The following is a 22,146-nucleotide window of genomic DNA, read 5'->3' on the forward strand; positions in this document are numbered from 1 at the left end:
ATTATAATGGAATATGGTAGCCTTTATTGTTTTCTTACTCCAGTCTTTTTGATAGACAAAGAAAAAGAATGCAATGGTGGAAACACTCTTGTGTTTGTGGATAATAACATAAATGAGGAAAAATATTTATCCCTATAAATTATTCATAATTGATTATTACATAAATATTTATACATTTTAATAAAAAAATTTATAGTTTTATAATTTTTAAATTTTTTTTAAATTTAAACTAGTAATTAGCAGCTGAATTTTCTTTTAAATGTTGACAGGATGGGTATATGTGAACTAGACAGACACATTAATTTGTATTTGGTTTTTATCATAATTATTAGGAGGTGATGATGAGAAGATAAAAAAATAAAAAAAACATTCAAGCAAAGAAAAAAACAAAAATATATAGAAAATGATATCACTAAATCCTTTCATTATTGCCCATCGTCATCCATCGCACACGTCAAGCACGTGTCATTGCATCTATAAGTAACTCGTTCTTACCCACCTTTGCCATCAAGAATACGTGTGTCTAAGGTCTTAAGCTTTTCTTCCTCGTCTCTCTTCTGCAGAAGAACATGAAAGGAGAAGATCTGCTTCTTTCTAGCTAGATTTAGATATATCTGTGTAACTTGAGATCTGAACCAAAATGGGGACAGCTACTTGCTTGGATTTACTGGTTGCCATAATTCTTCCTCCTCTTGGTGTCTTCCTCAAGTTTGGCTGCAAGGTAACACCAAACTCCTCTTTCTCTTTCTTCCCATCTCTTAAGTTTGTCTTTGCTCTTTCAATTGCCGTCGTATGAAAGATTAATGAGAGGGAACTTATTTCTACTTTCTTCTTTGTTGCCCTCTTTGGTGTGGAGCAGGTGGAGTTTTGGCTCTGCCTTTTGCTGACCATCCTCGGCTACATCCCCGGGATCATCTATGCCGTCTATGCCATCACCAAATAATTCATTTCTCGACGGTTAAAAGAAGGAAGAAATATGTACTAGATGAAGATGTTCCCTTTACTGGCGGTAGAAGTGAGGTTTTAACTGATGTTAATTGAAGTAGCAGCGGTGGAGATGGTGGAGCAGAGTGACATTTGAAATGTGTTTCTGTACTCTCCTCTTCTTTGCTGTATGATGGTGCTGCAATTGTTCGTTTATAGTAAAGAATGCACAAAGTTTGGGAAAGAGAAGAAAAAGCATTCTCGGTCTGCAAGGCTCTTCTCTCCCACAATTTGTTGTTGAGCTACTCTCTCTCTCTCTCTCTCTCTCTCTCTCTCTCTCTCTCTCTCTCTGAAGCTTCAAAAAAGTAGACCACAGTTTTTGGCTTTAAAATCTCACCATGATCCTCGAGAGCATCCACGGGGAATTGTTATTACAACCTGTGGACCTTCTGCTCTCCTTCCTACGATGCAGACTTATATTTTGTTTCATCTTAGCTCTAAGCACAGACAGATCCACAACAGTGAGGTGAGGACATACATACGAAGGTGCATTAGAAGTGGCACAAGTGCATCCTCACTCGTGAGCTGGGAATGATGCCATATCATTAGATGGCCTTGACTTGTCGAGGATGGACCACATAACTCGAACGTCCTCATACCGGCATGCCATCACTTCCCCATGAAGCTTCACGATGCTGCTGCAATCATGTCCTGAAAGCAACAAAGTTGCCTATCATATATCTGATGGCTGAACAACACTAAGCATAAAGCTAAGTAAGTATGCTAGTGCACACATGAACCTGTGGGGATCTTCTTCTCTCTAGGTGAGGAGTTGAAAATGGTGCAAGCTTTTCTGAGAGGAGATGTGATGCTGCGAAACCAAGAACCCATATGTGTTCTTTTCTCAGAATCACTTTCCATCATATGATCCTGCTTGGTTTATATATAGGGGAAAAGATATGAACAGTGGGAGGCAAGATCCACCAGATGAGGTAGCTACAATAGATTTGCTTGCATGGGCACATGCAATGCTTCTTCTTGTTTATTGAACTCATCATATGGAGTAGCACAAGAGTATCAATATATGAGTAGATCAGTAGAGCTGGTAGTTTGCTTCAAATTCAAGGGTAGATGTCAGAAACATGTAAACTATAGCCTTGTGATAAATCAAAGGATATATTAAAAGCATTATCTAATTCATGCAGAGAACTTGACTTGAAGCAACATCAATAGTGTATCATTGAAGAAGATGAACTGCTCTTTATCTGGTCTACTGATTGCTAATTTCTTAAGGCAATCGATCATTATTTTTCTTCTCGTGATTGCCACTAATTTATTGTTCTTCAAATGTGATTGGGTCCAATAACTTGGGGGTTTGCAGACATATGTACTCTGTCAGGAGTCCAACATAAGTTACATGTTATCTTAGCAACATCAAAGATGAACAACAATTGCTTTCTCATGTAAGGAATCAATCATTATTTTTCTTCCAATGATTGGCATTAGTTTATTCTTCAACAAGAGATGGCTTCCCCCATGTGACATGTTTTTGTCACATCAACAGATTCCTGGCATGTGGTACGCAGGACATCCAAAGAAAGTTAGGGTTCCACCAAATGCTTATGTTCCTCTCAATGAAGAAAATAAGTTGCTGCAGTAGTGCATTGAAGAATATAAAACCTTTTATTGCCATTGTGGACGCACAGAAGCCACGACAGGAGTGTGAGGAATTAAGTAATGGGAACAATAGAGGGCTCATCTAAGGGTATAATTCAATTTTCTACTTCAACATGATCAATTATTCAATCAAATGAAAAGATCCATGAAGATATTATTCATAGAGTAAAAGCAAGATAATTAAAATGACAAGGGTCAAAAGTCTTGTGTGATTATTAGATACTTTTGAAACTAAAAGAAAAATTTTATTAGATAGTTGTGAAACTAACAATGCTTAATGGATCTGAGTGTTGGACAGTTAAGAAATAACATGTGCAAAAAATTGTATTGTCGATACGAGAATATTCAGATGGATGTATAGAGCTACTAGGAAAGACAAGAAAAAAAATATTCTTGTCGTGAACAACTAGATATCGTTTCGATTGAGAATAAGATGAGAAAATCATTTAAGATAGTATGCTCATGTGTTTAGGGTACCTCGGATGCGATAACCAGAAGAGGTGAAATGATTAATATTAATGATACGAGAAGAGATAGAGAAAGATCTAAAAAGACTTTAGCAAAAACTATAAATAAAAATTAAAGTACTCTAAACTTAACTAAACATGTGATTTTTACAAATTTTAATGACAGCGTAAAAAGTCCATGTAGTCAACCCCAGATAGTTGGATTTACGGTTTGGTTGTTGTTGTTGTTGTTGTTTCCTACTTCAACATATGAAATCTGCGTCCAAAAGACCTAGAATGTTTAGAGAGGTTTGAACCAAACCATTAAGGGTCAAATCAAACCAAACTGAAAAAACGATTTGGTTTGATTAAATCAAGATAATCTGAACCAGAACCATGTCGGACCTACCTAACCGAACCAATTCAAAACCAATTAACTGATTTTCAATTTTAAGTAATTTAATATATATATATATATATATATATATATATATATATATATATATATATATATTTCAAATGAACTGGTTCGGTTCGATCAAAAAACGATTTGATACGGTTAAAGCAATGTACTCCAAACCGGAACCATTTCAGACCTGCCTAACCGAACTGGTTAAAATCCGATTAACTGATTTTTAATTTTAAGTAATTTTAAGTACGGTTAAAGCAATATATATATATATATATATATATATATATATATATATATATATATATATATATCAAATAAACTAGTTCGGTTCGGTGAATCAATTGAGTTTAATCGAACCAAATCAAAATTTTGATCCAATTGGACCTACATTCTTAAAAAGTTTATATCATAAATTTCATTCTAAACAATTGCACCTATGTGCAAGTGGTTTTTTATTTTTTATTGAAAGATGCCCCCAAAGGAATAACGGCTTCACATGAAGTCTTTTTTTCTTGATGATGAGGATATGCAATGATACGGACAAATCAACAGAGGAATTTATACAAATCAATAAAGGGATTGTTAACGAAGAAGGATGACAAACATATAGGGTTCATACCTGAGACGAGAGAGCTAGGCCAAGAAGGGGACGATGAGGAAGAGTCGTAGAGATGAAGGAAGAGCAGTGAACTTATAGAGTTTGGGAAGGGATTTTAGGGCCTTTGGGTTGAGTTGATATTTTTTTAATTAAAATCAGTTCAGTCCGAACCGGTTAACCGAACCATAGAAGAGTAACCCCCCCCCCCCCCCCCCCCCCCCCCCCCCCCCAAAAAAAAAACTAGATCATTTATAGACTTCAAAATCGGATTATTGATAAAGCAATCGATTTAAAAATGGTTCGATTCAGGTTTGGTTCAATTTTTCGATTCGATTTGAACACCCATCAATCCAATAATGACTTCATACCAACTAATAGTAATGCATCTATCATACTCTTATCATACTCATATCAGTGAATCTAAGTCTTTATTCACTTTCCATGTGAAAATAAACCCCTCCCTCTTGCCACTGCCTGTTACCGCCTTAGCAGCCACAACTGGCCTAGCCAGGAGACCTCATTACATCGGTTCTGCTTTTGCAGTGGCTAGTGTCATATAATGCAATCTCCCAAGTTTGTCCATCATGTTGCAGTAAGATTTATATAGAGAGCACAAGGAATTAGATTCCCCATCCACTTGGCTGGCGCTCTCATTGCCTTGCATACTTTGGAAGGATGTGGCATTTGAGAATATTATTGATGGATTAAGTCACAAAAATTATGTTCATCCAAAAACAATTGAGGTGTCTAGATTTCCTATCCCAGAATAAAGATGAATTAAGACCACAGAATGAATTGGTTGCATGGATGTAGACAAACAGAATATGTAGGTTGCTAACTATATCTGTGTCCTAAAAATGCTAGCTTATCATATATTCATATGCTATTTCATCGAAGCATTCAGATAAATTATGTACATGAGAAGACAAGCTTCCAATTGACTGCTGTAGGTAACAAAGATGTCAAGCTGTGAACTATAACCAGAAGAAAGAACGAATCTTTTTGAAGCTGCCTATGTAGGACATTTAAAGAATGAATAGTGAAAGTAATTAAGAAATTGAAAGTAGTCCACAGAAAGATTGGACTGTAAATGTGTATAACATGCATGCACTCATAAGGAAAGCTAGGAACAATTTAAAGAATGAATGGTACCTCCAAAACCCTTTCTTATGGCCCATCATAGTTGTCCTTCAGTCAGCTGTGACCGCCAGCAGTTCTCCTTGTCCATGATTAAGAGTCACAATTTAGTCACAGAGAATACTAGTCATCCTTATCTGGCTAAATTTGCAAAATTAAGCTAAATCTTTTAGCAATAGTAGTTGAGAAAGTTACACAGGCATGAGTTGAAATGAAGCAGAGAAATGAGCAGCAACATCTGAAAAATGTTGGTCTTGAACCAGTAGAAATAGATTAGTAGATAGTCTGAAGAGGGATAATACCACAATGAGGATGATGGTAAAACAGAAAATGAGACTGTTTATTAAACTAGAAAGTGGTAGGTCAAAAATTAGAGGAACACATTTTTGGGGTGAAGCTGCAAATAAAAAACATCATACCAGTAACAAATGTGATTTTCCATTCCATTTATGCTAATCTATTTCTTCAATAATTCTTATGCAAATACAAATCCATACAGTAAAGGGATGTAAAAAAATCACATTCATAATGGAAAATTGACTGATTTCATCTGCATGATAAGATGTAAAAGAAGAAAGTTGAAACTTGAATTAGACACTGTAAACAAAGATGATCTGGACTGGGTTTACCTTACAAGCTAAATATACAGCAATTCTCTTTCATATTATTGCTTCCTATATTTGATATGCCACCACAGACCACCTGCCAAAATAATTTTCTGCATACAGAAGGAAATCTATCAAATTGATTTGCAAAATTTTAAAACTCAAATCCCTTCCAACAAGCAGGAGAAGTCAAGGACTGGAATAGATCTGGTCTTTCTGGAATTATTTCTCAATGTTTTTGGTACATGACTAATCCTGCTTTTTGTTGCAATCCTACATCAGTACTCCCAAAATATTGTCTTTCCATAACCTAAACACTTGATATAATGATGATTTCCAACTCTTATGGACCTTCACCTTCAAAAAGAGTTATTTTTCATCCTCACATAACAAATCCATGCAAAACAAATTTGTAGCTTGATAACTCGAGAAAATCCAACAACATTCATATGAGTATACATCTTTCACAGTATTCATCATACCATCACAGACAATGTCAAGACAAGAGTTTGCTCTTTAGAAGACAAAGGAAAACATGCATTAACAAAAATGGTGCCATGAAAGAGCTAACAAAATTTCAAAAATGTAAATGAAATATATATGTTGCCAATTATAAGCACATCTGTGTAAAGCCGTAATAGCTATTCCTAAATATCATGACATATGTATCAATTTCCAAAAGGAACAAGCAGTCCTGTCCAATCAGAAAGGGAAATGAAGCAGTATCAAAATCTAGGATGCTAACATATCCAAATATAGAAATTGAAAGCATTTGCACAAATCAGTAAGTCAAAATCATAAGCAGCATGCAGATAAGATAAATACAAGTAAAAAATTGCTGGCTTGCCTTTCCTCCTACGCTCTTTCCTCATCAAGCACAGAGGGTGGAGGATAAAAAAGATTGAAAGGAACTAAGACTAGATAGAGATTAATACAAGGAAGAAAAGCAGTGTTACCTTAGCAGTTTGCTATATCTAGTACTATCCAAATAAACAAGAATCACAAATCAAAGCACAAGGATCCAACGATTAGAATTACATCTTTTCTAGCAGAACCTCTAATCAGCTCCTTGCAGACTTGAGCTCCTCCAAGGTCGAATTGATGTGTTCCCTTACAAGCTCTATCCGCTTCAAGTAAACCTCCAGTTCCAGAATCTGTTGCTTTCTCCACTTGTCATCCACAGCAATCCCTGGTGCTGCCGAGGAACCACCCCCAAGGCTCAGTGGCAGAAGGCTCAATGGCGATGCCCCACTATTGAGTCCTGGACCAAGCATCCCGCCAGCTGCAGAATTGATGAGCTCCTTGAATAGTGGTGAGAGGCAGTTCTTCACTGTCTCCTTGATGATGTCTGGTATCCCAGATTCCAAAGCTAGAGGCGTGTGCAACACCGTGGAGGAATTATCTACAACTACTCCCCCAACTGCCGCCGCAGCATCTGTTGCAGCAGCCTCTTCAGCCATTCTTCTTCTCAAGCGCCTTCTCGATCTTGACATCTTTCTGTCACAACTTAAAGAACCATCGTTGATCGGAACCGTAATGATCTCGTTGGAAATGGTGTTGCTTGGAGTATTAAGGTCCTCATCATCACTCTCATAGTCCCGCTTTGTGCTGGCGCTCCAGATCTTGCGAGCGATATCGTAGATAGCCCGCTCGTGTGCGCTCTTAAAGGCGAAATCTTTCCCCACGGACCGCATCCTGCCGACGCAGTTCCGATACTTCTTCTTAAGACGACGGAGCTTCTCGATTAGCTGGTTCTTGGTGAACTCGAACTGGAACTGCTTCTTGATCTCCTCGTAGAAGGGGCCGGTGTCGTACTGGTGAGAGGCGAAAGTGGTGCCGCGTCTCGAGGTGAACTCAAAGAACTCCTGCAGGATCTTGATCTCCTCCTCGTCGGTCCATAGCCGCTGGAAGAGCCGACGGGAGTCGTCGAAGGCGACGACGGAGAGGGACCTCCTCTCCTCGGAGGCCGAGGACACAGGGGCAGGGACGTGGATTGAGGTGGAAGAGGGGGTGAAGAGGGCGGCGTCGAAGGAGGGAGCGGAAGCGGGCGCGACGGGAAGCACCTGGACCGGGATCGCACCGTTCTGGGGTGGAGCGCAGGCGGAAGCATCGGAAAAGGTAGGGCTGGGGTTGGGATTAGGGTTAGGGTTTGCAGCGTCATGGGAAGGGGCGGAGGGGTTCAGATCGCTGACCGCCTCCGAAAACACTGCCGTTGGTGCCGCTTGGGGTTGCAGAGACGGTGGCGGTGCCGTCGCCTCGCCTTCGTCGTCGTCGCTGTCGTCGCTGTCGGAGGAAACGTCGTCCTCGTCATCGAAGACAGCGCGCTCCTGCTCTGCTTCTTCTGCGGTCGGCATCCCTTCCTCTCCTTGTTCTTCTTTCCTCTCTCTCTCTCTCTCTCTCTCTTCGGCGAATGGATCGATCGGCGGCGAGAACGGGGTTTGGGCTTGGAAATGGTATTCTGCGAGCGGATAGCTACGACCCTCTCTTGCACGGCAGATTTGGTGTATTAGCACTCGATCGTCAACATCCACCGCACGATTCCGTTCGTATGGCCAAGATGGGATTCGGTAGAACGATGGATTCGAAAAGGACGCTACGGTTGAACAAGTCTGCTTCAAGGAGCGATCTCAGATACGACCAGAATAACGGCTTGCGAAGCACCCGTTCGGGATACAGACACAGACATGGCCACTGTTTCCTGTGGGCTGAAGTCGTCATCTGCACGCTCGATCACAACCGTTCGTTGTTCAAGTCAAATAGCGCTAGATTCCATCATACGACGGTCGAGATGGGTGGAACCACCGAACTGATATCATGTGACGGCCGCCGAGTTAAGGGATATGGCCGTAGCTGATCCATTCGAAAGTTAACGGGTCTCGGTCTCGGGCTTCTGCGAACCAGCAGGTGCGATCGCCAAAAAACAAAGTTAAGGTTCTTAATGAAAATATTTTGATTAGTTTGAGGACAGAAACTGTAGTATTTTGTAATTTAATTTATATATAAAGGGTCACAAAATAAATGATGCATAATCATACAGAAAAATAATATGTTATATTTATGATAAGAAAAAAAGTTATTGATATTCTGATTAGTCTGACATGATCCAAACCTAAATATGTAGAGTTATCCGAGATATATTTAAGATGAAAACACTAAGCTTCCGAGGTGTCACCTATATGTATATTGAGATTTTTCAATATTGTCTCTCTGATATTCACGTTAGTAACTCGAGGTATATGAGTATAAATACGAATGATAAAAATAAATAAATATTTTTTTTATTATGTTGATAACACTCTTTTTATTGTCTCGAGACGATAGGTTCCATTTCAAACAACCTCAATGTCTTAGTTCGGTGCTAACTTAACTCGATATCTAATTGAGTTACTAAAACACAAGATCCCCTAGTCCAACTCCTCGAGGGTGAACACTTTGATTATATAGTTTGATAATTATTTTTTTTGTTCTCAGTGCTCTTAGGTGTGCTTTTGCTTTAGCCTCATTGATTATGTTAAATCTGACTCAAAGTTCTTCTTCAGAGATTTTATCATCAAAATTCTCAACCTGAGGTATTGGAAAGACTATCTTGGGTGGTAGGATAACTTCAGTGTTGAATGCTAAACTAAACGATGATTCTCTTAGACAACTTCAATACTAAAGGACATCTTAGGTATTATCCAAGAGGCCCACAAGATACTTAGTAGCCTGTCTACCTATGTATCTTTTGTTCTAACGATTTACTTCTTTAATCCTTCAAGAATAACTCAATTGGTAACCTCAGAGAAACCATTGGTTTGAGAATGAGTTATCTAGCTGAATCTTAATTGAACTTCGTAGGATTGATAGAACTCAAACTTTGCATTGTTGAATCGAGTTCCTTTAGCGGTGATGATGGCTCTAAAAATTCTCAAGCGGGTGATGGTATTCTTTTAGATGAATCCCTCAACTTACTTCTCAATGATCGATGTTAATAGCTCAGCCTTCACCCATTTTATAAAATAGTCAATTCTAACAATGAGAAACCTCTATTGGCTCGAGGCTGGCAAAAAGGGTCTGAGGATGTCCATACCTCATTAGGTGAATGATCATCCATAATTGATCGGACTCAAAGGAACTATCAATTGATGATATATCCATGCAAACCTCTAGCACCTAAGACATCTTTGGGTATAGGTTATTATATCCTTATGCAATGTCAGTCAGTAAAACCCTTATCGAAATACTTTGAAGGCAAGGCTTCATCCACTAATATGTTCCCCGTAGATACCCTCATGCACGTGATAAGCACCCTCTTAGCCTCTTGGGGTGTCAGGCCATACGAGGAATAATTAGTTAAAAGACTTATGATATAAGAAATTGTTAATTATGTAATACTATGCTCGATGATGCTTGACTTTTCAAGATGATGCAATAGGGAACATTCCATCATTGTTTTAGCGCAAGATCTTGTTCATCTAGTTTGGCTCTTTCCTAATTATAGTCGTATTATACTTATTAATAATTTGGGTTAGAAGCGTCTCGATAATGACTAGCACTCCTACAAGGCTCTGGTCGATGCTAATCTAGCAAGCGTGTCAACCTGGGCATTCTCTTCACGAGGGACTTGTAATGCATTTAGTTGAAAGAAGTTGTGAGTTAATCTTTGCACCTTAATGATGCACTTTGTCATAGTTGCATCTCGAGCTTTATAATTCTCTTTTACTTAGTTCCTAATTAATTATGGTTTACCAAACACTATCAAGTCCTAGACTTGAAGCTCCCGAGCAAGCTAGAGCCTTGAGAGAAGTGTCTCATACTCGACTTCATTGTTGGAGATTTTGACCCTAATAGGAGAGCTTACTCGTACACTTGTTTGTTTGGAAATTTCAGGATGAGTTCGACATCACCCCCATCCAAGGTAGTGGAACCATCCACGAATAGCAACCATGCTGGTGGGGTGTGGTTGTCTGCCTCGGGCAAAGGATAAGTTAGTTCTAATATAAAGTCTGTAAATATCTATACTTTTATGACAATCCTCAGAATATATCATATGTCCAACACATCCAGCTCTACTAACTACCTCAGCAGTTGACCTGAGATAATGAACTGAGAGAGGATCACTTACACAGCATATGGTTGAAAATAGAGTCGAAGCTTCCTTGCCGCCAATACTAGTGCAAATGCGAGCCTCTCGGTATAAGGGTATCATTCGTCGGGCTCACTTAGAATGTGAATGATATAGTAAATAGACTTTTGAACTCCCAACTCATCTCGTACCATCACTAAGCTGAGAGCTAGGTCGGGGGCAACGAGGTAGAGGCTTGGAGTTTTACCTGAGATAGAGGAGGTAAGTTGCGACAATTGGGCGAGGTGATACTTTAGCCTTTTGAAAGTCTCTTGACACTCTTCTATCCATAAGAAGCCCTTTGGGTTCTTTAATGCTTGAAAAAAGGACAAATACCTATCACTCGATTAGGATAAGAATCGATTGAGCGTTGTTATTCACCTTGTTAATTATTGGACTTCTCTTACCAGTCGAGGTGGGCACATCTCTAAAATAGCTCATACATTCTCGGGGTTTGTATATATTCTCCTATGGTGCATAATAAATCCAAGAAACTTTTTCAAGTTGACTCCGAAGGTATACTTGGTTGGATTAAGGTACATGTTGAACTTCTTTAAAGCTTAAAATGTCTCGACCAAGTCTGCCAAATGCAAGTCAATTGTCCTGCTCTTCACTATCATGTCATCTATATACATTTTAATATTTCTCCTAATTTGGTGCTTGAATATCTTGTTCATCATTCTTTGGTACATTATCCTAACATTTTTCAACCCGAATGGTATGACTTGGTAGCAATATTTAACTCAACCGATGATAAAGAAAGTGTGTTCCCAATCCTTTAGTGTCATTCTGATTTGTTATACCTTGATAATGCATTTATAATTATGAAAAGCTCATGACCTAAGGTAGCATCAACTAATTGATCAATCTGAGAAAAAAAATAGCTATCCTTTGGACATGCCTTGTTGAGATCAATATAGTCAACACACATCCTTCAATTTTTATTAGACTTCTTAATAAGTATAAAGTTGGTGAGCCAATGAGGGTACTGCACCTCAATAATAAATTCTGCTCCTAATAACTTATTTATCTCATCACTAATTATCTACTAGTAGTTAGGAGCAAACTTGTGAGGCCTTTATTTATTGGTTATGTCTCATGAGAAATCTTCAAGTGATGCTGAGCTACATTAGGGTCGATTCTCGATATATCTCTCGACGACCACATAAACACCTTGGCATTCTCCTGAAGGAAGTTGATGAGTTACACTTGTCTCTCTTCGAGAACTAACACCCCGACAACTCGATCGGGTTGAGTCTTGTCTAGGGGCATTGCAATCAATGGCTCCACTGGCTCAGGATGTGGGATAAACTTGTAAAGTTTGGAGGGTCCATAGGTAGCGTCTCAGATCGGGTCTTCTATGCTAGTTCTCGTCAGAAAGTTCATTATCAGATTATCGTCGAGTAACATTGGCACAACTCCCTTAGTTACTTATTAGCTCTCCAATGCTAGTTCTCGTCGGAAAGTTCATTATCATATGGTAGATTAATACCACCACTCTTAACCTATTTAGTATGTGTTGTCCTATACTTACATTATATATCGAGGGGGTATCTACCATCATGAATCTAGTTAGTATTGTTTTGGAACAAGGTTCATTTTCGAATATGATGTGTAAGTTCACTATCACAGGAGGCGAGACAAAGTCGTTAGCGAACCTCGTCAATGAAGAAGTCATAGGGGTAAGGTCATCAGTCGAGAGCCCGAGTTTTAGGAAAGCATCAAGTAAAGAATACCAATAGAGCTACTTATGTTAATCATGTCCCTCTTCACTTGAGTATTGATAATCCTTATAGAAACTATTAAGGCATTAGTGTGATTCGGGTCGAGGTACACTGTCTCTTTCACCATGAATGTTATCTCTAGGTCGCCCTTTGTTCTTGGGCACTTTTCAATGATAGCTCGGGCATAAGCTTTATGACTCAAAGAGCTGTCTCCACTCGAGGCAGGTCCACCAATGACAATGTCGATCTACTTCTCCATCGACCCCTAAAATTGGGTTGAGGGTTCTCGATGCTTTCGGATGAATCGCACAAGGTGTCCCCAATGTATGAGATTGTCAATCTACTCTTTTAAGTTATGATAATCCTTTGCATCATAGTTGTAATCCTGATGGAACAAGTAATGCTTGGACCCATCTCTTTTTATCAATGAAGTCTTCATCAGGTGAGGGTCTTTTAAAAGCCTCTTCTCTTTTATTTGTAGAAAAACTTCAGAACTAAACATATTCAAGGGGGTCAGCATAAACCTTGGGTAAGGTAACTCGAGTAGTTCGTTTCCCCTTCACCACGATGACCTCGAGTCGAGGTGGATTGGAGTCATTTTGCTTCAATCTCTTGCATGACTCATGCTTACCAAAAATCATTAACTCGGTAGTAATATATTTATTAACCCTTAGAAGTACCTTTGGTACCATTACCGGTGGTCTTTCCACCAACATCCAAAAGAAATAAAAGGGCTTGAGCTTCATCATAAATGTTTGCATTATGAGTGATAGATGGGCATCTACCATACCTCGAATTTCATTGGTGAACCGAGTGACGAAGTCTGTAAACGTTTTCTCCTCCGCTTACTTAAGTTCAAGAACCATTGCTACCGATGGTCTTAGAGACACATTCCCAAGAACACCTCAGCAGGGATAAGCAATTAGTTCGAGGTCATCCCTGAGGGTGAGAGGCTCGGGTCGTTAAATAGATGTCAATACTACATCAACGTTTACACCAAGGTGGATGTGTTCATATGCGAAAAGGGTGGTCGTTGCCCCTTAAGTGAAAGTACTGTGAATTAGAGGCAAAGTCTCTTTGCTCAAGTGTTCATTGAGAGGATCACCGAGTTGGTGCTTCTACAACATCGAGCCCTTCTTCTAACTCAAAATGATGAGGGAATAAGTTGTTGATGTCTTGATCAACCCGACGTGATCCGAACCTATATATGCAGGATTGTCCGAGGTGCCTTCAAGGTAGAAACACCAAGCTCTCAATGTGCCACCTAGATGAAAACCGAGCTCGGGAGAGGTTTCTCGGCCCGATGCCTCCGACACCCAAGTTAGTAACCCGATGTATAGGAGTGCAGACATGAGTAGTCAAAAAGATAAGTCCCTTGTTCATTGTGTTGAAGATGAGCTTTTATATCTGGGCGTAAATGGGTAGAATATTTTATGAAATATTTAATGGGGAGATAGCCCCTAATTGCCCCAACAATCTCCCCTTGGCCGATAATGGGAGATAAACTCATAACCATGTATCTTAAACCCTTGCCCACATAGGCAGACGGATAGAGGGTGACCTTTGTCTTCTTCTTCCACCTTGGACACCACGTGGTGATTATATATCGAATTACTATTAGTTGACGGTATACTATTTATCAATTTATACTCATAAATAAAGGATAGTCTAAACTGAGGATTACTATGTGGTGATCTAGTATTTAATATTTAGAATTACTATAGAGAAAGAAAACAAACAGAGTCTTCACTAGTCCAGAAAGACGAAAGCAATCACAACATTAGCATGCAGGCAAACAACACACAGCAAACCAAGAGCTAACTTAGAACTCTCTCACAACTCTTTCCTGATCACAAAGCAAGAAACCACAACCGCAGCAACCTACATATATATAGCTGCTCTTCACACATACGATTGATGATCACAGCACGAGCTTGATGGCACTGCCCCACTCGATCATGGCGTAGCAGCCTGACGGCCGCCAATGCCGCCGCCGGGAATCCCTGGCAAGTTTCCGAAGCCCGGAATGGTGGGGATGGATCCACGGAGTGGCTGGCCGAAACCAAAGCCTGGGAAGCCTCCAAATGCTCCAGGGAAGTTCTGAGGCTGGTACGACATGGGCTCGTTCTTGAGTTCTCTTGCTTCGAGGCCTCCGGCAAAGGAAGACAGAAACAATGCAAGGAACAGCACCACCACCATGCTCGACTTCTCCATGTTCAACGGACCTTTGCTCCACTCTCCATTCCTACTTATACCGGAGAGAGAGGCCTCAATGATGTACCAATTTACCTTTTCTTTTTCTTTTTTCCCTCAATCTGAGTCGAGTGCAGATTTGGGAATTCAGATATGTCTGACATGGAATCAGCAGATCACATGTGAAGGAAGTTATAGCCGAATGAATGCTCCAACTCAGTGGCCAACTGTTAGTGACGAAGGATGAACGGTTGAGCAGTAAACATAAGAGTTGCAAAGGCATCTACAAGCAATGGAATCAATGAGAGAAATGGCAAGCTCTGACACTTACAGAAAAGCATGGTGGTGGTGTATGAGCTTGTACGAGTCTGTCGACATGCACATGCACGCACTGAAGTCGGGCTTTACTCCATTGCGGCCTTGAAGGTGAAAGCTTACAGACTCTTCGTGAGGGGTTTGGTGAGATCTCTGAAACCATTAATGCAAAATTGAGTGCACCCGTCAGGGTGCTGAAATCAACATTATTGAAACAGGAGATACATCATCAGCTCAATAACTCAACCACACACATGATGGTACTCCAGATTCCAGAAAACAACTTCATCAAGAAACTATCCATGATACTGCAACCAGATCTCATCGGAACACCAAAGAAACCAAGGAAAAGGTAGAACAAACTGCAATATTCATGATGCTGCTTCAATGAGATGTTCTCTTGTGAGTTGATAATTCGATTTCTGCAGCCGCCTAACTGCACCTTGAACAAGCAATCTAAAAGAATTCAATCGTGAACTCCCAAAAGTTTCTTGCAAGAACAAGCATACAAAAGAAATAAAGAAAATAACTATAGCTCACTTGGTTGCCCAAAGATTTAAAATTTCTGTTCAAACTACAGTTGTGAAATACATCTTGATAGCAAAACAAGCTTGTGACAGATAAGTATGTTGATATGTACAAATTTATCCAACATAAATGTTAGGACCATGGGCCAGTACCTTGTATTCGAAAATATGGGATCTCCAGATACAAAATTAGCAATGATTCAAGTATTACACTCTGAGGTCTATCGGAATTATCCCAGCATGAAATGAATCCACCCTCTATTTCATGTCCTGTCCAGTGTCCAGTATGAAGTTATCCACAAAAAGGTTTATTGGAATGAACTGTCAGAGCACAACTAAACAACAACCTGTGATTTGGCTGCAAGGCGGGAGCACTTGATTCGGGCATTCTTGCTTAGACTACAAGCACAGCCTTGAAGAAGCTCAAGATCTTCATCGCATGTCAATACAGCTGCTGCAGCTGGATTTTCCAGAAGCATTTTGGCAGTAAGGAATCCAGCTATGGTCCACGTCTGATACAGCCGTGATTGCTTCCCAATAAATCTTCCACTACGTGTGTCGTAATATTCTGGCCACTTGTCATTTGGCAATCTCTTCTCAGCCACTGCAACAGCTCTTTGTGCTAACTCTGGCCTACCCATCTTAATGCAAGCCAATGTGAACTGAAATTTAAAAGAAAGAAGTCCTACTAAGAAACACATCCAGAGAAGCAGGTTATTGAACAGAAAAAGATCCGGTAGCAATATATCTACAAAAAGAAGCCTTGTTATCATATTCCTAGCGTGCAAACTGAAACGAAAATTACCTGCCACAGAAGCGTAGGCCAAGATCCACCATTGTGATATGACCACGGCCTGTGAAAGAAAAAAAAAGATGTTCCATCTTAGATAAAATAGCTTACTCCAAGGTTTGCAGTGAGCAAAACAAGGATCCTACATAACCAAAAAGATAATCATATAATGTCCATGATAGAACTCTATATCAAGTCAGTTGAAATAGAAAACAAAACCAGGTAGATGGCTTACTAATGGTTTCAGAACAATTGTAGGTCTCTTACGTGTCAACCATAATAAAATAGCAACAGTTGAGGGCATTATACAAACTTAAAAAGGCGGAGGAAGCTCAGACACTCACGTGTTCTTTGGATCACTGCCAGTGATTATACGCCATTCCTCATATTCTAAAGAAGGGTAGCATATTTTGAGTGGCATACGTCCCACAATATCATCCCATTTATCTTCAATTAAATTGAGAATGCCATCTGCCTGTCTTGGTGTGGCTAGTGAAGAAACAATAGCCCAAAAATTACCAAGGGAGAAGAACCTGAAATCCATGTGAGCTGGCTGGAGATTGCCAATAAAATAGCCACCTTTATCAGGCATCCATTCAACTAGCCAAGATGGAATTTGTTCAGGATAAATATTGAACTTGTTAATAGCATCATGGGAGTACTCTTCAGTCTTGTAACGATAAATCTCATTTATCTTCTTCATATCAACCCAATAATACTCCCTAATGTGGAAAGACAGAGCACTGAGCCTGTTATTAATAGCACGTACCAGATTTTTAGATCCATCATTAAAAGTGATCATTTCACGAGAGCACCGCAAAGCTGAATAGAACAATGCCTGAGGCACAAAATCTATCAACCAAATGACAATATACCTAATATTTAATAATAAATAATCAAACTTCAAGTTCAGATGCATTAGGATGTAGGTCAAGTCATGTAATAGTTAATATGTGAGACCATCCTAACAGCAAAAACTCTGATCAACGAAATGGTATGAACATAAACAAAATGCAGAAGAATGGTTTATAAAAAGACAGATAGTAAAGCATGACATCAAAAACACTGAACATCGACAAGAAAAAAAAATTGAAGATACAAAAGATATGACTGGACACATATTGTATGTATACATGGTGAGTCATGAATGACAAAAATTAAAATTTTAAAAAAAATCAGAAAATAGAACTCAATGGGAAAAATAAAATAGTTACGTTCCTTTCAAAATCAATATTATGTTGACCTGTTATGCATAAAAACGATAACAGATAAATGGCATGCACTACCAATAGAATTTGACTAACATATATAACATCAAACTTCATAACTGAAGAACACTAGGTGTACATCTCAAAAGTTCAATTAGCCCATCATGGAATGATGAACTGGAAAGGCCAAGCCAATGTCATGGAATGAGACCAACTTCAGTACCTAAAATGTACCAACTCAAGTTTTGAACACATATGTCTTAGTTTTTGGAACAGAGAAAAGGCAACATGTTGCAAAGTCAATAGCGAAAGGCAAAGTCGAGGGGAACAATCTGAACACCATCCCAATGGGTGCACACTTATAGATTCCCATCAAACTGCCCTTATCTAATTTTTTCACTCCATCTCTGTATTGTTGCCTTTAGGTAAAACGTGTCAACAAACAACAGGTCAAATGTAAGGCTGAGTGAACACATTACACGTGGACATCTCACCGAATGCCTAGGGTCAGCATGTGCCAACAGTGTCCAACAAATAAAACAACTCAAGTTCTCATATTTCTTATAGAACTAATGTGGCTTGGACAAACCCTTGGGGGAAACAAAAAGGAGATGGGCAAACAAAAAAATGGTGATCCATGTAATTCAGTACATTCCTGGTATCAGATTATCCATATAATTAACAAATAAGGTAGATGACATATGGTTGATGATAAATTAGGAAGAATGTATGAAAAAAAACTCACAAAGTGCTACTCAGAGATTTGCCATAATCATGCTAATCCTACACAGCTGTGCAATGCAATCTAATAGCTAAAATTCATCAGAACTTGTCTTTTAAATATTAAGAAAAGACCTTACACAACAAAAGATTTCATTGAGTCGATAGATGAAAGTCCAAAGACTAATTATATTATGAAAAATATATACTTTCTATAGAGAGAATAAACAAACATCAACTTACTTGGATCTCAAGAGGGTGCCCATGGATACCCATCCTTCGATCTATCATGCATGAACCATCTGTGACCAATAGAGATGGGAACATGTCAAAGCCATCTGACAAACATAAATTTAAAATCAACCTGATGCCTGTTTGTACATCCACTCTTTCTTGTAATGCATAATCCCCAGTTATCTTTCCATATGCTCTTAGCAGTATAATCCACCATAGTCCTGCAAATGTTGAGTTAAGAATTGCCTTGTAGTATACATCTTCTCAAGTGATTCAATTTACATAATATTGTGAAAGACAAAGAAAAGCTTCATCACCAGCTTACCAGAATCAACTGGTGCTACACGTCCAATTGCTGACTCTCCAAAATCAGGATCCAAAACCTCTTCAAATGCTTCATTACTTCCATCCAAAGGTACAGTTCTCACTTTAAAGCTAGCCGGCATCAGCCCTTGTCCAGGGCTGTAGCAGTCAACTGTTTTCTCCCAGCTCTACTTCCCAAAAATATATATAAATTGAAGTCAGAAGCATCTAATTCAGATTATAAGAATGTATAACCTAAAGTGCAGTTTAATATAACACCAATCTAACAAGTCCAGATTACAGTGCGATATATGTTAAAATGGCTACTTGTAACTGGCTCTACTAGTTTATTGAGTATCGGCATACATTATTTTGGGCAAGAATCATTAATGCCAGCCTCTTCCTTCACATGGTATTCAAATGGCTTCATTTGCATGATAGGCACTTCAACAAGGTTTAAGCTTTCATCACATGGTCATGCTAGCAATACATCTTCAATATTCTTATTCTACTTTTGTTTATAGACATGGTACTTCAGGTTTTAGTTTCAAGGCATTTTATCTTTCGGTCAAACATTGAGAAGAGTTAGGAGCCACAAAATAGTACAAAGTTCAAAACACATAGGTATACTTAAAAACTTGGTTCGCCTTACTAGTCCGTATCAGTATACAAATTGATTGTCGATAATGGTACATATCGAGACATGGTATGGTGGGACATACCAACAGATCAATATGTACCATCCACACCAGTCTCCTATCAGACCGGTACGCACTACCTGTACTAGGCGGTATGCCGTGGTACGACAAACCTTGCTTATAAAATTAGATTAAATGAGATAAAGAAAGTTTTAAAAAACATATAGATTAATGTGTAGGAGCTAATGGTACTTCTATTAAAGTTTTATGTGTATCTGCTATCGCGATTTCAAGGGGCAATTTGATTGACTGATTATTTCATCAAAATTTTGAGAATTAAAAAAGATATCTGATGGTTGGAAGAAAAGCTTTTGATCTAGAAGTCCGAGGGAGATATTGAAACTTGTGAAACTTCAAGTAACAAGTGATTTAACAAATAATAAGATCCAAGATGAGTATTTTCAAGAATCAATTTGATTTTATGCTCGGACTATTGATCGCTGTAGTGGGTTTTAGAAAAGTAATGAATGATCAATACATAAATTGGTATAATAAATGCATAAAAAGTAGCCACTAGCATAGAACAATAGAAAGTATGTCTAGGGTTTATCCTATAACAACAAGGTTACACAAACATTAATTTCTTACCTTCTGAAATTGATGATGGACAAACTTACTGGTCATATTTAGAATAGGAGTCCATGGTGTATGTTATTTGTCAATGATATTGATGATAGTTTAGTATTAATTACTTCTTAACTTATGGAGATAAAGATTGAAAACTAAAAGTTTTAGACTACGTAGTTCATAATTCTATGAGAAAAACTAAGGGTGTGATAGAGATGGATCATCATGAAGTTCATATCGGTAAGAGTTTCATGTAACTTGGATTTATTATTCAATGATGAAGACATTGTCCATAGAGTAAATAGTGGAATTGTTAAAGACAAAGAAAAGCATTATAAGTTTTGTATGATTGTCATGTGCCCCTTAAATTTAAAATGAACATTTTATGAAACACTTGTAAGACTAGTCATATTCTATCGATTGAATTGTTGGACGAAAAAAAGAAAACATATAAGAAAGTTAGTGTAACCGAGAATATTAAGGTGCAAGTGTGAGTTGCAAGAAAAGACAAAAAAAAAAATATATATATTCTGTTTATAAAGAATCAAGGATAACCCCAATAGAACATATGACGATAGAAAATTGTTTAAGATGAGAACGACATGTTGATATGAAATATAAAGTTGTACTAGTAAAAAGATGAGTTAATTGGAATTAATGGTGCAAGGAAAGAAATAAGAAAACATAAGAAATTTTACTCGACTAAAGATTTTTCCCTACACAGATACTCAATGAATCCAACCCCAAAATTCTTACAACATAATGGCTTATTGTTTTTATTATTGTGCAAGCACAATCATTAATGCAGTGTTTACAACGTAAAGTAGGCCACAAAAACCCATTTAGGAGGAAGATGCATGACCTCGATAATGATACTGTTTGAATTTCTCTGGTGTGGACCCACAACCAATTCATGAATAAGAATCCAATTTCCAAATCAACACTTAAGCTCATAAAATAGCAGTCTTAGGAAATTATCGTGAACTGAACTGTGAAGTTGGGCTATGATAGTGAAGGAACCGACTATACAGAATATACTCGCATTATAAACTCAAAATAACCTTCACAGTACAAAGAGTGATGAGTTCTACCTGAAGCTGCAAAGTATGGAGGAGGAAATTGCGGACGATCTCGCTTTCCCCCTTAAGCAGGAAAGCTAGGGCAGATGGTACGAAGTCCCTGATAAACACCTGATCGTAGTTCACCGCTTGGTTCGCCGCCGTCACATCATTGGCAGCCACGGTCCCAATTGGTCTCCCGCAATAGCTCACGACTGCCCTGTCCAAAAGCCTCCAGGCCTCCTTCTCCACCTCCGACTGCTCTTTCTCCTGCCGTACTTCCAAGCCACCCTCCAATTGGTCCAAATCCCCAACCTTACCACCGCAAAGCTCCTCTTTTCCCTCCTCCACGTCCGCCACTACCGTATCAACCTCTTCTTTCCTCTCATCCTCAATCGGCACGGCATCAACTCCATCGACCACGATGGGCTTCACGGACATGTTCTGGATGAAAATCCTCTCGAGGTTCTTATCGCCGCCAGAGATCGGATCGACAGAGGTGGAGAACCGCCGCACGCCCCAAAAAGCGTCGAGAATTCCGGGCGCGAACCTGTTGGGATCGCCGGGGCGGAATATGCGGCGGAGGTAGGTGGCTTCGGCAGCGGCGGCGGGGGAGGAACAGGACAAGGGGCGGTGATGGGGACATTTTGGCGAGGGTTCGGCGGTTCTGGTGCACCGGAGTAGGAGGAGGAAGAGGCGTCGGCGGTAGGGTTTGGCGGTGGAGAGCCCCATGGCCATGGGGAGGACGGAGAGGGGTCGGAATCGAGGCCGAGAACAAAATTGGTGAAGACGGCGGAGGGGTATAAATGTAAAATGGAGGGGAAAGTGGAGAAGAGACGTGCGGCCGAAACAACGGAGAGAGTGAGAGAGGTGGTTTACGTCGGGCCACAAGAGAAAGGGAGCCGA

General features: G+C 39.3%; 2 protein-coding genes and 2 long non-coding RNA genes across 7 annotated transcripts; 1 reads left to right on the top strand and 3 right to left on the bottom strand.

The window, feature by feature from the left end:
• The first annotated feature begins 193 nt into the window (after positions 1-193).
• On the top strand, positions 194-1,140 carry LOC135619692 (uncharacterized). The gene is made up of 2 exons (XR_010489446.1): positions 194-721; positions 860-1,140. It is a non-coding gene; the product is annotated as an uncharacterized LOC135619692 (long non-coding RNA).
• On the bottom strand, positions 1,116-4,239 carry LOC135619693 (uncharacterized). The gene is made up of 2 exons (XR_010489447.1): positions 1,725-4,239; positions 1,116-1,635 (listed from the first exon to the last, which is right to left on the bottom strand). It is a non-coding gene; the product is annotated as an uncharacterized LOC135619693 (long non-coding RNA).
• A 2,461-nt stretch (positions 4,240-6,700) lies between these two features.
• Positions 6,701-8,274, bottom strand: LOC103995325 (probable transcription factor At5g28040). Its single transcript, XM_009415888.3, has one exon. The coding sequence runs from the start codon at positions 8,151-8,153 to the stop codon at positions 6,861-6,863; it is 1,293 nt and encodes a 430-aa protein (XP_009414163.2). The 5' UTR covers positions 8,154-8,274; the 3' UTR covers positions 6,701-6,860.
• Positions 8,275-14,356: 6,082 nt separating this feature from the next.
• On the bottom strand, positions 14,357-22,114 carry LOC108953637 (neutral/alkaline invertase 1, mitochondrial-like). Of its 4 annotated transcripts, none has more exons than XR_010489451.1 (9): positions 21,274-22,114; positions 18,940-19,105; positions 18,624-18,835; positions 16,797-17,290; positions 16,468-16,516; positions 16,010-16,324; positions 15,816-15,932; positions 15,152-15,571; positions 14,357-15,047 (listed from the first exon to the last, which is right to left on the bottom strand). XR_010489451.1 is itself a non-coding variant. In XM_065121954.1 (7 exons), the coding sequence occupies exons 1-7, from the start codon at positions 21,976-21,978 to the stop codon at positions 15,921-15,923; spliced, it is 1,953 nt and encodes a 650-aa protein (XP_064978026.1). In that variant the 5' UTR covers positions 21,979-22,114; the 3' UTR covers positions 15,653-15,920. The 4 variants fall into 4 exon arrangements, 1 of the variants encoding a protein (XP_064978026.1); XR_010489450.1 differs by having other exon boundaries at positions 15,152-15,577; XR_010489449.1 differs by having other exon boundaries at positions 15,152-15,288; positions 15,390-15,577; positions 15,816-16,324; positions 21,274-22,113.
• Positions 22,115-22,146: the final 32 nt, after the last annotated feature.

Source organism: Musa acuminata, chromosome BXJ2-8 (assembly GCF_036884655.1).
Source record: "Musa acuminata AAA Group cultivar baxijiao chromosome BXJ2-8, Cavendish_Baxijiao_AAA, whole genome shotgun sequence".
Lineage (NCBI taxonomy): Eukaryota > Viridiplantae > Streptophyta > Magnoliopsida > Zingiberales > Musaceae > Musa > Musa acuminata.